The sequence below is a fragment of the Bos taurus genome, chromosome 3 (assembly GCF_002263795.3).
Source record: "Bos taurus isolate L1 Dominette 01449 registration number 42190680 breed Hereford chromosome 3, ARS-UCD2.0, whole genome shotgun sequence".
Lineage (NCBI taxonomy): Eukaryota > Metazoa > Chordata > Mammalia > Artiodactyla > Bovidae > Bos > Bos taurus.
In genome coordinates, this window is record NC_037330.1 from 103,661,628 (window position 1) to 103,676,818 (window position 15,191).

The following is a 15,191-nucleotide window of genomic DNA, read 5'->3' on the forward strand; positions in this document are numbered from 1 at the left end:
CATTTAAGTATAATTGACTACTTATTTCTTAAGTAACTTCTCTAATTTTAGAGACCTTCTACTTTATAGAGAAGAAGCATTTACTTACAGTGTTCCTCAGTGCCCCTTTCCAGCTGGCTCTATCTGGGATGAAGTAGGTGAGAGGATCACTGAGAGTCAATATAAAGCTTTATTATTTTAGGAACCCACACATATTTCAAGCCTTAATGAGAAGGAAAAGAAAACTGGTTTCTATCATAGCCTAGACAATTGAGATTAGACAGAAAAAATTTTCTAATACTTTAGGGAGAAACACTGCATGATCTTCTTTTTGGAACATCTTTAAAAATAGGATAGATTCTCATTTATCCAGAATGTCATAGACAACGTCTATCATAGAGGAAGGTAGATTAACCAAATATTCTATAAGGGTCTTCTCTATTGTCAAGAATTCTACGATACAGAGGGCCACATGGTATCATATCTCACTTCAAGAAAGAACATGCCATGTTCTTTCTAGGCAGCCTCCAGTGAATGACTGAGCATAGTGAGAATAATAAAGCCTGGCCATTTCTGGCCAGTGTGGAACTTCTACAGGTTATTACTGTGCCAAAGCCGCCTGTTGGCCTGGGTTAGACTTCTCAGGGCTGCAATATTGTCTGAGGCTCTTCTTAACCGATTTTCCTTCTTTTTCTCTTTTCTTGAAGAGATGTGAGAACTATATTATGACCTGAAGGTTTTGCCTGCCCATGTCTACTCTTTCCTTTTATCCTTCACAGGTATCACCCCTGTGAAGAACAACTCTTGTAATTCTAAGTTCATCTTGGTGTTGCTTCCTAGAGCAGCCTCCTTCAGGTTGATTTATGAATGACAGAACAAGGGATGGGCCACAAACATGGTCACCATTAAAAACAAAAGAAAATGATGATTTGATTAAAGACTTAAATATAAATATCCAACAAGTTCAGTGAGCTGCAAGAGGGATAAACTCAAAGAGACCCACACTGAGACACAGTAGAATCAAACTACTAAAAGACAAAGACAGAAATAATCTTGAAAGCACAGCAAGACAGAAGTGACTCGTCATATACAATGGATTCTCAATGAGATTATCAGCAGATTTCTCATTAGAAGCTTTAGTGACCAGAAGGCAGTGGGCTGATACATTCAAAATGTTGAAAGAAAAAAACCTGTCAACTAAGAATCCCATATCCAGCAAAACTGTCTTTTCAAGAGTGGGGAAGAAATGAAGACATTCACGGATCGACAAAAGTTGAGAGACTTTGCTACCACTAGACCTGCCCTATGAGAAATCCCAAAGGGACTCCTATAGAGTGAAATCAAAGGATACTAGACAGTCACTCAAAGCCATATGAAAAAATAAAGATCTCAGTAGAGGTAAATATAGGCACAATTATAAAAGCTAGTAGTATTTTAACAATGGCTTGAAACACCACTTTTTTTTAATATGATTTAAAAGATTAATACATCATATTAAAATTATATATGTTATGACACTGATGAAATTTGAAGACCTCATGCTAACTGAAATAAGAAAGTCACAAAAAAACACTGTATGATTCCACTTAAATGAGGTACTCAGAGTAGTCAAAACCATAGAGAAAGAAAGTAGAATGGTGGTTGCCAGGGCTGGGAGGGAAGGGCAGAATGAGGAGTGTTAGGGAATTTAAATAAATAGTCTTGTTTAGGCTTCAGAGACAAAGGCCTCTGACCTTGCTTCTAACCTGCCTGGACACTGCCCTGACTGGGAATGACTGCCTGCTGTGAGCGCAAAACTCGCAGCACCGTAGATAAGATGGGGGAAGAAATCTTGAGATTGTTGAGCCCCTGAAGGGGTCCTGGCTAACCAAGCCCCAGGCTTCAGTTCAGTTCAGTTCAGTCACTCAGTCATGTCCAACTTTTTGAGACCCCATGGACTGTAGCACGCCAGGCTTCCCTGTCCATCACTAACTCTTGGAGACTACTCAAATTCATGTCCATCGAGTCAGTGAAGCCATCCAACCATCTCATCCCAGGCTTAGCAACATTTCAAGTTTTACAAAACAAAACAAACAGCATTAACAGGAAACCAGGCTTGCAATTTGGTCACAGATTGATGACGATACCAGTTTGCATCCGTCCTGGGATTATAAGTGGGAACCCTGAACTGCAGTCTCTCAAGTCTCACACACAGAGCCAACATGCTGCCTGGGACCCTTTCCCAACTGGGACTCCAGATGTGCTGTGACACGGGACTTTCCAGCGCTGTTTAAGTCTGGATGTTGGTCAAAACCCACTTTGTTGATGTATTCTCTGCTCTTTCTATTTCTCTTCTCTGTTAATATGTTGAAAGTAAGCTAGATAATTCTCTAACATATATCTGTATTATTTATTTGTATATAACAAGTGGCTTATTTTGTTAACAAATCCTCTGAGATGAAAGAAAGTGCAAACTTTGGGCAAAAAAAGGGGTTATTGTTTAATGGGTATAGAGTTTCAGGTTTGCAAGATGAAGAAAGTTCTAGAGGTGGATGGTGGTGAAGGGTGAAAAACAATATGAAGGTGCTTAATATCACTGAACTGTACACTTAAAAATCATTAACGAGGTGAATTTTCTGTTATATGTACTTTACTACTGTAAAGAAAACAAAATCAGAAAGTTTATCACTATATCTGCACTAGAAGAAATGTTAATCAATGTTCTTTGGGCTGAAGAAGTATGGTACCAGATAGAAATGTGGACCTGTGCAAGGTAATGATGAGCTCAAGAAATGGCCAATAAGCATCAGTATCAATAGTCAATCAGGAAATGCAAATCAAAACTATACTGAGATATTACTTCATACCCATTAAGATGGCTATAATAAAAGAGACAAAATGTAATGAGTGTTGGTAAGACATGGAGAAACTGGAGCACTTATACACTGCTGATGGGAATGTTAGATGGTACAACTGCTTTGGAAAATAGTCTGGCAGTTCTACAAAAAATTAAATACAGAGTTAATATAGGACGCAGTATTTCCACTCCTATGTACATACTGAAGAAAAATGAAAACTTGTTCACACAAAAATGTGTACATGGATGTTCATACCAGCATTATTCATCACAAAGTGGAAGAGAGTCTGACAGTTTCTTATAAAATTAAACATGCACTTGCTCTGTGATTCAGTAATTCCACTGCTAGGTATTTATCTAAGAGGGAAAAAACAGACTGGTATGTGAATACTAGCAGCTGTTTCATAATAGCTGAAAACAACCTGATTATCTATTAACCAGTGGCTAGATAAACAATGGATAGTATATCTATACATACAGGAATATTACTCAGCAGTTTAAAAATGAACTACCGATACAAGAAACAACATGGATAAATCTCAAAAGCATTATTATATTAATAAGTGAAAGAAGCCAAACACAGAGTATATACTAGATGGTTCTATTTATGTAAAATTCTAGAAATGGTATGGTCATAGAAAGTGGTGGAGTGGGAGGCACTGATAGCAAAAGGTGAGGGAAGGTTTTAGGTTAACGAATATGTTATTTTCTTGATTGCAATCGTTGCGGTTTACAGGTGTATGCCTTTATCAAAGCACATTGAACGCAACTCTTAAAATATGTATTTTATACTGTATTAAATATTTAGTGAAATTAACTTTATAAAAGCAACAAATAAGTTTTAAACATTTGAAAAATGCTCAATCTCACTACCATTAGATGACTGAAATGAAAACTACACTGAGATACCCATTGTTATTTGCATTTGGTAAAGATTTCATAAACATTTGCATGTTTACTAAATGCAAATATTTGACAATATATTCAGTTAGTGAATCTTTGGGAAACTATCTTTCTCATACACTGCTGAGGGAAAAGGAAAATGATGCAATTTCCACTGGGCAGTATCTGGCAACACTGACCAAAATGACTGATACATCTACTCTCCACCCTTATAATCCCATTTTTGTGACTATCCTACAGAAACACCTGTATAAATATGCAAAGGACTAGAAATAACTCGAGTGCCCATCAACAGGAGACTGGTTAAATAAATTATAGTACATCCACACAACAGAATGCTAGCTGCTCTAAACAATGAAGGAGATCTCTCTGTATGATATGGAAGGATCTCCAGAGGCATTTTAGTAAAAACAGAAAGAAAAAAAGAAAAGGAAGGAAAGGAGGAAATCTGAATAAATATTCAAAATCCTTCTATATGAATGAAGATATGTATACCTTTATTCATAAAGAAGGATAAATAAGAAGTTAATTAAATCAACTTTAAATCAGAGTGCCACCATTCTGGGTTGCCTGGGAGAAATTCTGGTAAAGAATCCTGAAATCTTGCCTGGAAATTCCTTCTTCCCTTCCTTCCTCATTTTCTGTCCTCCCTCCAGCACCCTCCTTCTTTCATTCTTTTCTTCCTCCACCTTCTTTCCTTCCTACCTTTTCTCCTTTCCTTCCTTCCTACAAAATGCATTATTGCCTAGGAAAGAGTTTTGGAAGACAAGAAGAACATTGGCTCCTTGGGTAGGGCATCAAGAAATCCAGTGGCTATAATTTCCTTGATACCGAGGAGGTGGGGGGTGTAGGGCCCAGGGAGTTACAGTAAAAAAGACAAGCTCCAGTGAAGCAGATCGCTCAGCAACAAGCAACGTTACTCGTCTTAGGTGTACAAGAGCAAAGGCTGCAGCAAAACCACCTCTCTTTGAGCGGAAAGTCTGAAACCACCCTCTGTGTGACACACTGGCTCTTGCTACAATCTGCCTTGGGTTTGGTCATTTTGCCCACCACTTCAGAGGCTGACTGTGCTGAAAAGACTGGAAGCTGTACACACTGAAGCCTAAACCATATTTTAGTTCTCTCTGATATGTGGCTCCCACTCCCCACTCCTCACCACTGGTTGAGGCTATAAAGCAACTTCATTTTGACGATTAAAAATGCCCATATTGGTTGTATTTTTGTAAGACTCTTTTTTCTTTAACAAAACCCATTATATTTTTCATATTAATCATTCCCTGTGGGGAGGAAGTGAATAGAAACATATCCTATCCTCTATACTCAAATTTCTTTCTCCACACTCTGGCAAGGCAATAGGAAAAGGCGGGCAAGAAAAGAGTAGCACGTGCTCAGCGCCCAGCTGTAAAATGCAGCTCACTTCAAAATGAGAAGTCAGAAATAACAGAACTTTACTACCTCTACTTTCTGTTCAGTACCCACAGGTTTTCCAGGAGAGTGGTTTCCAAGATGCTTATTCTCTTGAGCTTCACAAGTTCGTCTTTTAAGTCGTTCAACCTGAAATACAAAAGCATTTTAAATACAAAGTGGGAGGGGGTTGCTTTATTTAAAAAATAGATAGGTTATACATGAATACATTCTTTGTGCGAAAAATTTAAACAATATATAGGTATATAGACTAAAAAGTGATCTTTTCCTTCACATAACTTTGTGCCACAATTTCATTTCCCTTTCCAGAAGTAACAATGTTTCAGATATACCCTTCCTGAACTTTATCTCACATGTATGTACGCGTGTTGTTGTTCAGTCGCCCAGTCATCTCCAACTCTTTGTGCGTGTATATATATATATTTTGTGTGTGTGGGGGGGGCTGGTTTCCCTGGTAGCTCAGATGGTAAAGAATCTGCCTGTAATGTAGGAGACCCAGGTTCAATCCCTGTGTTGGGAAGATCCCCTGGAGAAGGGAATGGCTACCCACTCTAGTATTCTTGCCTAGAGAATTCTATGGACAGAGGAGCCTGATAGGCTACAGTCCATGGGGCTGAGAAAGACACAGACACGACTGAGCAAACATATATAAATATATATGTGAAGTGAAGTCGCTCAGTTGTGTCCGACTCTTTGTGACCCCATGGACTGTAGCCTACTACGCCCCTCCGTCCATGAGATTTTCCAGGCAAGAGTACTGGAGTGGGTTGCCATTTCCTTCTCCAGAGGATCTTCCTGACCCAGGGATCGAACCCAGGTCTCCCGCACTATAGGCAGATGCTTTACCATCTGAGACACCAGGGAAGTCCAAATATATGTATATATATGTAAAACATATACAAACATGTTTAAAATACATTGAATATATTTTATCAGTATTATATGTACAAATTTATAGAGATTTAGACAACTTGAACAGTGTTTATTTATTCTTATGATTGCATTTTAAAATTATGATAAAATATACATAACACAAAATTTACCATTTTAACCGTTTTTAAGTATATAGTTGAGAACAACTAAGCATATTCACATTATTATGCAACCATCACCGCCATCCATCTCCAGAATTCTTCTCATCTTGCAAAACTGAAACTCTAATCATTAAGCAATAACTCCTCATCCTGCCCTTCCCCACAGCCCCCCAGAAACCACTATTCTACTTTCTATCTCTGTGATTTTTGACCACTTTAGGTACCTCATATAAATGGAACTATGCACTATTTGTCTTTATGTGACTTGTTTAAGTAGTATAGTGGCTTCAAGTTTCACCTATGCTGTAACATATGTTAAAATATCTTTTCTTTTTAAGGCCCTATTACACACACACACACACACACACACACACACACACACACACACCATACTTTGTTTATCCATTCATCTGTCAATGGATACTTGAGTTGCTTCAACTTTTTGGCTATGAATATGAGTGAATAAATCTCTTCAAGTGCCTGCTTTCAATTCTTTTGGGTATATAACCAGAAGCAGAACTGCTGGTAACTCTATGTTTACTTTTTAAAGGGAGTACATACCGTTTTCGAGTGTGTCTGAACCATTTTACATTCTTAACAACGATATACAAAGGGTTCTAATTTCTCAACATCCTCATCGACATTTGTTATTTTTTATTGTTTTGATAATAGCCATCCTAATGAATAACTACTCATTCTTGCAACAAAATTTCTTGAGCACTTAGAGTGTGTGCCAGGCATTGTTTTACATACCAGAGAGATGACTGTGAAATGAATAGAACTAAAATTGAAGTGACATAACACTCCAGTACTCTTGCCTGGAAAACCCCATAGACGGCGGGGCCTGATAGGCTACAGTCCACGGGGTCGCTAGGAGTCAGACACGACTGAGCGACTTCACTTTCACTTTTCACTTTCACACATTGGAGAAGGAAATGGCAACCCACTCCAGTATTCTTGCCTGGAGAATCCCAGGGACGGGGGAGCCTGGTGGGCTGCCGTCTATGGGGTCGCACAGTCGGACACGACTGAAGCAACTTAGCAGCAGCAGCAGCAGCATAGTATATCTAGAACCTGGAAGTGCATATTAAAAATGATTCAAAAACATAATACAACTAAGTGTTTAGTATTAACAAACTCAAACTTTGGTAAATGTAAAAAGCATAAACTATTATCTAAATCCTTATTAAAAAGAAAAGATCCTATTGAAGCACAATAGCAATAACATTACTGTTCAGCATATGTGGTTAAAATGTATGAAGCAGAAACACTGATACAAAGCATCCAGGTCAAAGTATAGCATCTACCTGCCATGTTATAGCCACCAGAATCAGACTTCACTAATGACCAATGGATGATGTATTATCCATCTAGGCGGCTCTAACTGCTGTTAGTCTATACACATTTAAATTAACTCTAGGAACAAATTTAATTAAACAACTTACCTCTTCTCCAAGTACTTTTTTTTCTGAGTCAAGTGATCGAACCCGATTTCTTAGAGCCAGAATTTCCTCATCCAGTCTCTGATTATGTTCTTTTGCTTTCCGTAGGTCAACTGAGTCTAAAACAAAGAAAATGCAATTGATTCAATTGGACTGAAGTTTTTTCCAATTAATTTATTTATTTTCTGCTGCACTAGTCTTCGATGCTGTGCGTGGTATTTCTCTAGCTGCTGAGAGCGGGTGCTACTCTTCGCTGAGGTGTGCAGGCTTCTCAGTGCAGTGGCTTCTCTTGTGAAGCAGAGCCTCAGTAGTTGTGGCACATGGGCTTAGATGCCCCATGGCATGTGCGATCCTCCTGGACAGGGATCCAGCCTGTGTCCCCTATATGGGCAGGTAGATTCTTAATTACTGGACAACCAAAGAAGTCCATGGATTGAAGTTTTAATTTGGGGGCATTAAGTCTAAAAATGGAGGAAGTGCTATTTCCTGCTCTTCTTGTCAGTTCTACCATGTCTCTGCACATGTGATTCTCTGCAAAGAAGAGCTGCTAGACTCTCAAGTCCAGCCCTAGAATGTTGTACCAACTCACGAAACAGAACAGAATGTTTTGTCAATTCTCATGCCGGTCTAGTGAGTTGGACTTTTTCAGAGCAGTGTTTCCAGCAATAGAGGTTCTTCCAGGACCCGGAATTTTAAAACAATTGAACCTGCCTTCTAAAACCCAAATGACCAAGAAAATCATCTTCCTAGGCTCCTGTGGTCCCATCTCTCTTACATGCATGTATGCTCAGTCGCTTCAGTCATGTCCAACTCTTTGTGACCCTATGGACTGTAGCCCACTAGGCTCCTCTGTCCATGGGATTCTCCAGACAAGAGTACTGAAGTGGGTTACCATGCCCTCCTCCGGGGATCTTCCCAGCCCAGGGATTGAACCTGCAGCTTTTACATCTCCTGCATCGGCAGGTGGGTTCTTTACCTCAAGCACCACCTGGGAAGTCTCTCTTACACACCTCTTGTGTTCCTTGGTACTTCTCCTGCACTTGTTAACGGTAGGACCCCACAGACAGCTGATGCACTGAGCTAGGAGCAGTGAACAGACTGGCCAAGTGAAATCAGATTAATTCACCCAAATCCTCTTTCTCCTGTAGCACCTCTGCCTGTAGGCCACTCTCACCTCAGCACCTCATGTTGAGATCTGCTCTTTGTAGCACTCATCAAAGTTTCAACAGTATAAACGTGTTGCTGGTAATTTTCTTGGATCAGCAGCTGCTTCTTTTTTTCATTTATGTTTTTCCTATTTTTCTTTTGATGCTGTAAAGTTTCCTTTGTCTTCCTTCTTCCTTGCCTGTTTGGTTTTTAACTTGTATTGATTTTTTCTTTCTTAATTTTTTTGTTTCCCTTGCTATCCCCCTTTTCTCCTTAGCATGTGAATTTTTAACTTGAAAAATGCTGAAAACATGCCAAAAAGAAAAAAAAAGTAATTCAAAATCCATATACATATATGGAAGGCAAGATTTGTTCTAACCTTTGCATATGCAGTTTAAAAAAATTCGAACAGTGTTCCACAACACTGTCTGCAAATTTACCACCTGTGAATACATCACGGACATCTTTACAGGATAGTATACCTAGTGTCGTCTTATGTGGAACTCTTTTTTAATTGAGGTATAATTTATATACAATATAGCAAACATATCCTAAGTGCTCAGTTTAATGAATTTTGAAAATTTTATATACTTGTGAACTTGCCTTCCAAAAGATACAGCATATTTTCATCAAACCATAATATATCCTCAAATCCTTTTCAGTCGGTTCTCCACTCCCACCCACCCCTACAGCCACTTTCTATCACAGAGACTATTAATAGTTTTGCTCATTCTTGGTTTTCATATAAATTAAATCTTACAACACACATGTTTGTTTCAGGCTACTTTCACTCAATATATACAGTACTGGGGGGATTCACCTGTATTTTGTTGATAATTTGTTCCTTTTGAGTCCATCTTATTAATATACCATGATTTGTTAATGCAGTACCTCATCTTGTTCTGCATAGTAAGCCACTGTCCAAATTGCCATTTCAATGTCACTTTCCCCCTACTGATGAATATTTAGGTTTGCTGCCAATGCTTATTCTTGTAAACAATTATATAAGGATTTTCCTTGTTCATCAATCTCTAAGTCCTTATGACATTATTTCCCCAAAAATAAATCCCTAGAAAGAAATGACATAGCTGGATCAGAAGACATGCGCATTTAAAAAATTTGACAGAGCCTGCCAAATTATTCTTCAGAAAGATTGTACAAAGCTATACTTTCACAATGGCATTGTCTATTTCTCTATAGTATATATTACCAGTATTTTTAATTTTCACAAATCTTCAAAATACAGTTTTACATAGGTCACTAAAATTAGTACTGTTCTGCTTATCACAAATGGAATACAGGCTTTTTGTTTTTTAAAACATCAAGCTAGGGCTTCCCTGGTGGCTCACCGGTAAAGAATACGCCTGCCAATGCAACAGACATGAATTCTATCCGTGATCCAGGAAAATCCCACATGCCACAGAGCAACTAGGCCCGAGCACCATGACTATTGAGCCTGTGCGCTAGTGCCTGGGAGCTGCAACTACTGAACCTCAGGTACTCTAAAGCCCATGCTCTACAAGGAGAAGCTACTACAAACAGAAGCCCACGCACTGCAAATAGAGAGGAGCCCCTGCTCTCCATAACTAGAGAAAAGCTCGTGAGGTAACATAGACCCAGCACAGTCAATAATAAATAAATAAATAAAATTACATTTTAAAAATCAACCTATACAGTTAGGTTCAGAGCAGATATTCTCATCCAACCCTTAACTACCCTGACCTGAAATAATGTTGTTAACGTGCGTGTGTGTGTGTGTGTGTGTGTGTTCAGTCACTCAGTTGTGTCCGACTCTTTGTGACCACATGGACTGTAGCCCACCAGGCTCCTCTGTCTGTGGGATTTCCCAGGCAAGAATACTGGAGTGGGTTGCCATTTCCTCCTCCAAGGGATCTTCCCGACCTAGGGACTGAACCCACATCTCCTGCAGGTGGATTCTTTACCACTGAGCCACCAGGGAAGCCTATCCTTTGGTTACCTAGGGACTTTCCAAAAGTCTTCATGTCATGACAAAAGACACCTTTATTAGGGTGAAGACCAAATACATGTTACTTACTATAGATTATAACATCACAGGGTAAATAAACCTAGTTTTATAATTATTTAAAACCAGTAGACATATTTTAAATTATTTTTGTAGCTACTATCATTATAACACTCAAATTTCATTCTATTTCACTATAGCTAGTGTCATTTATACATAGCCAAGTGAGGGTGCTGCTGCTGCTGCTGCTGCTAAGTCGCTTCAGTCGTGTCCGACTCTGTGCGACCCCACAGAGGTGTTGTTAAATGCATTATACAGTGTCTTAACCTCAGTGGTCAGAGAAGGCAATGGCACCCTACTCCAGTACTCTTGCCTGGAAAATCCCATGGATGGAGGGGCCTGGTAGGCTGTATACAGTCCATGGGGTTGCTAAGAGTCAGACACGACTGAGCGACTTCACTTTCACTTTCCACTTTCATGCATTGGAGAAGGCAATGGCAACCCACTCCAGTGTTCTTGCCTGGAGAATCCCAGGGACGGGGGAGCCTGGTGGGCTGCTGTCTGTGGGGTCGCACAGAGTCGGACACGACTGAAGTGACTTAGCAGCAGCAACCTCAGTGGTCCCAGTAAAACATGTATTGTTTGTGTTAACCAAAGGTTTTGTAGTCAGACATTTAGTTCTAATACTTAATGTAGCTTACTGGATAATTCATTTAACCTTGCCACAACTCAGTTGTTTTATCTATGAAATGGTTAGAATAATACTACAACTTGGCATTGATGTTAGGATTAGAGATAATGCATGCAAAATGCCCGATAGAGTATATGTTAGTAAGCAACAAGTGATAGTAAGCATAATAGGACGGTAGAGATAGTAATAATAGAACTAGTAGTAATATCATTAATTATTAAATTTTGTTTAATACTATTACTTAACATAAATTATATTATTGTTTGTTTTATTATTAAATATTATGATATCTGTTAAAATTACTCACCATTTTCGTTCAGCTTTATCAAATTTTCTTTCAATTTCTCAATTTCTAGTTGAGCCTTCTCAAGTGCAGAAGCTAAAAGAAAAAAAGAGCAATCAGTCAGCAAAACAAGACCAGGAGCTAAATGTGGCTCAGACCATGAACTCCTTATTGCCAAATTCAGACTTAAATTGAAGAAAGTAGGGAAAACCACTAGATCATTCAGGTATGACCTAATCAAATCCCTTATGATTATACAGTGGAAGTGAGAAATAGATTTAAGGGCCTAGATCTGATAGACAGAGTGCCTGATGAGCTATGGAATGAGGTTCGTGACATTGTACAGGAGACAGGGATCAAGACCATTCCCATGGAAAAGAAATGCAAAAAAGCAAAATGGCTGTCTGGGGAGGCCTTACAAATAGCTGTGAAAAGAAGAGAAGCAAAAAGAAAAGGAGAAAAGGGAAGATATAAACATCTGAATGCAGAGTTCCAAAGAATAGCAAGAAGAGATAAGAAAGCCTTCTTCAGCGATCAATGCAAAGAAATAGAGGAAAACAACAGAATGGGAAAGACTAGAGATCTCTTCAAGAAAATCAGAGATACCAAAGGAACATTTCATGCAAAGATGGGCTCGATAAAGGACAGAAATGGTATGGACATAACAGAAGCAGAAGATACTAAGAAGAGATGGCAAGAATACACAAAAGAACTGTACAAAAAAGATCTTCACAACCCAGATAATCACGATGGTGTGATCACTCATCTAGAGCCAGACATCCTGGAATGTGAAGTCAAGTGGGCCTTAAAAGCATCACTACGAACAAAGCTAGTGGAAGTGATGGAATTCCAGTTGAGCTATTCCAAATCCTGAAAGATGATGCTGTGAAAGTGCTGCACTCAATATGCCAACAAATTTGGAAAACTCAGCAGTGGCCACAGGACTGGAAAAGGTCAGTTTTCATTAGAATTCCAAAGAAAGGTAATGCCAAAGAATGCTCAAACTACCGCACAATTGCACTCATCTCACACGCTAGTAAAGTAATGCTCAAAATTCTCCAAGCCAGGCTTCAGCAATATGTGAACTGTGAACTTCCTGATGTTCAAGCTGGTTTTAGAAAAGGCAGAGGAACCAGAGATCAAATTGCCAACATCCGCTGGATCATGGGAAAAGCAAGAGAGTTCCAGAAAAACATCTATTTCTGCTTTATTGACTATGCCTAAGCCTTTGACTGTGTGGATCACAAGAAACTGTGGAAAATTCTGAAAGAGATGGGAATACCAGACCACCTGACCTGACTCTTGAGAAATCTGTATGCAGGTCAGGAAGCAACAGTTAGAACTGGACATGGAACAACAGACTGGTTCCAAATAGGAAAAGGAGTACGTCAAGGCTGTATATTGTCACCCTGTTTATTTAACTTATATGCAGAGTACATCATGAGAAATGCTGGACTGGAAGAAACACAAGCTGGAATCAAGATTGCCGGGAGAAATATCAATAACCTCAGATATGCAGATGACACCACCATTATGGCAGAAAGTGAAGAAGAACTAAAGAGCCTCTTGATGAAGGTGAAAGTGGAGAGTGAAAAAGTTGGCTTAAAGCTCAACATTCAGAAAACGAAGATCATGGCATCTGGTTCCATCACTTCATGGGAAATAGATGGGCAAACAGTGGAAACAGTGTCAGACTTTATTTTTCTGGGCTCCAAAATCACTGCAGATGGTGATTTCAGCCATGAAATTAAAAGGCGCTTACTGCTTGGAAGGAAAGTTATGACCAACCTAGATAGCATATTCAAAAGCAGAGACATGACTTTGCCAACAAAGGTTCATCTAGTCAAGGCTATGGTTTTTCCTGTGGTCATGTATGGATGTGAGAGTTGGACTGTGAAGAAGGCTGAGTGCTGAAGAATTGATGCTTTTGAACTGTGGTGTTGGAGAAGACTCTTGAGAGTCCCTTGGACTGCAAGGAGATCCGACCAGTCCATTCTGAAGGAGATCAGCCCTGGGATTTCTCTGGAAGGACTGATGCTAAAGCTGAAACTCCAGTACTTTGGCCACCTCATGCGAAGAGTTGACTTATTGGAAAAGACTCTGATGCTGGGAGGGAATGGGTGCAAGAGGAGAAGGGGACGACAGAGGATGAGATGGCTGGATGGCATCACTGACTGGATGGACGTGAGTCTGAGTGAACTCCGGGAGTTGGTGATGGACAGAGAGGCCTGGCGTGCTGCGATTCATGGGGTCGCAAAGAGTCGGACATGACTGAGCGACTGATCTGATCTGATCTGATCTGATATTTGTGTAAGGAGCAAATGATTAGCAATCAAATTTCAAATGACCCTCTGGAATACTTTCTGATGGCTGTCCTCTGAGTTTCTGCATAAATGTCACCTCCTCCAGGAAGCTTTCCCAAAGTCCCCTCTTAATATTCCTACTACATCTTAGGTTTCTTCCTATCCCTGATATTGTCTGATCATGTAATCTTTCCCTGTTTCCCTAACCAGATTCTATGCTAAAGAGTTTGGACCACTGTAAACAAAAGGAATAGCTAAAAGTTTTTAAGCATGGTATTACAAATTTAGTAAAAAGAAATGACACGCATAAATACTTAAAATTAATGCCTGAAATTAATAATACTTAGAATTTCACCAGTTGTTCCTAGAAATAGCAAAATAGAAAAATTTCAGAAATAACTTTTGGTACTATTCAAGAACTGTATGAGGATTGCAGAATGGCATACAGAAAGTATATGGGGCACAGGAGTCTATTGAATTTGCGTTCTCTAACCCAGGTTTTATCACTTTGCCTCCTGTGGTCTACTCATCACCAATGCTACAGCTGATAGGCCTCCTATAATGGCAAGTTGAGGAATCTCCCAGAAGAGACCAACATGAATCTTACAAGAGATCATTCCCAATCACATAGAAAAGGTACATGAGGCAAAGTCCAGAGGAAACCAGGCACAAGCTTCCAAGAGTCATCTCTCAGCAGTCATACAGGATGGGCTTAATTTCTCCAGCAATGAATTTGACAATTCACATGAAAAGTCTGCCAAGAATATTCATTACAGACTCAGCAGCCAAAGTTTTTATTGGGTGCTACTTACATAGACACCACCTTCTGGTGGCTCAGACAGTAAAGCGTCTGCCTACAATGCGGGGGACCCAGGTTTGAGCCCTGGGTTGGGAAGATTCCCTGGAGAAGGAAATGGCAACCCACTCCAGTACTATTGCCTGGAAAATCCCATGGACAGAGGAGCCTAGAAGGCTACAGTCTATGGGGTCGCAAAGAGTCAGACACGACTGAGCGATTTCACTTTTCTGCCCAGAACATACCAAAATTTCAGACTCTCAGAACGAAAGCAGGTTTTTAGCATAAACCACATTGTACAAACAGGTCAGGCACAGTGAGCCACTGTTATAAATTGGGGGAGGGAGGGAACCTTCTCCAAATCCAAGT

General features: G+C 39.6%; 1 protein-coding gene across 2 annotated transcripts in view; it reads right to left on the reverse strand.

Annotated features, from left to right (window-relative positions):
- The window catches only part of CCDC30 (coiled-coil domain containing 30), a 135,585-nt gene that overhangs the window by 93,112 nt on the left and 27,282 nt on the right, over nt 1–15,191 (reverse strand). For both annotated transcript variants that reach the window (XM_059885175.1, XM_059885174.1), the window contains exons 6-8: nt 11,748–11,819; nt 7,623–7,738; nt 5,174–5,272 (exon numbers count right to left, since the gene is read on the reverse strand). In XM_059885175.1, the coding sequence (XP_059741158.1) occupies nt 5,174–5,272; nt 7,623–7,738; nt 11,748–11,819 (287 nt within the window). The remainder of the gene's footprint in view (nt 1–5,173; nt 5,273–7,622; nt 7,739–11,747; nt 11,820–15,191) is intronic.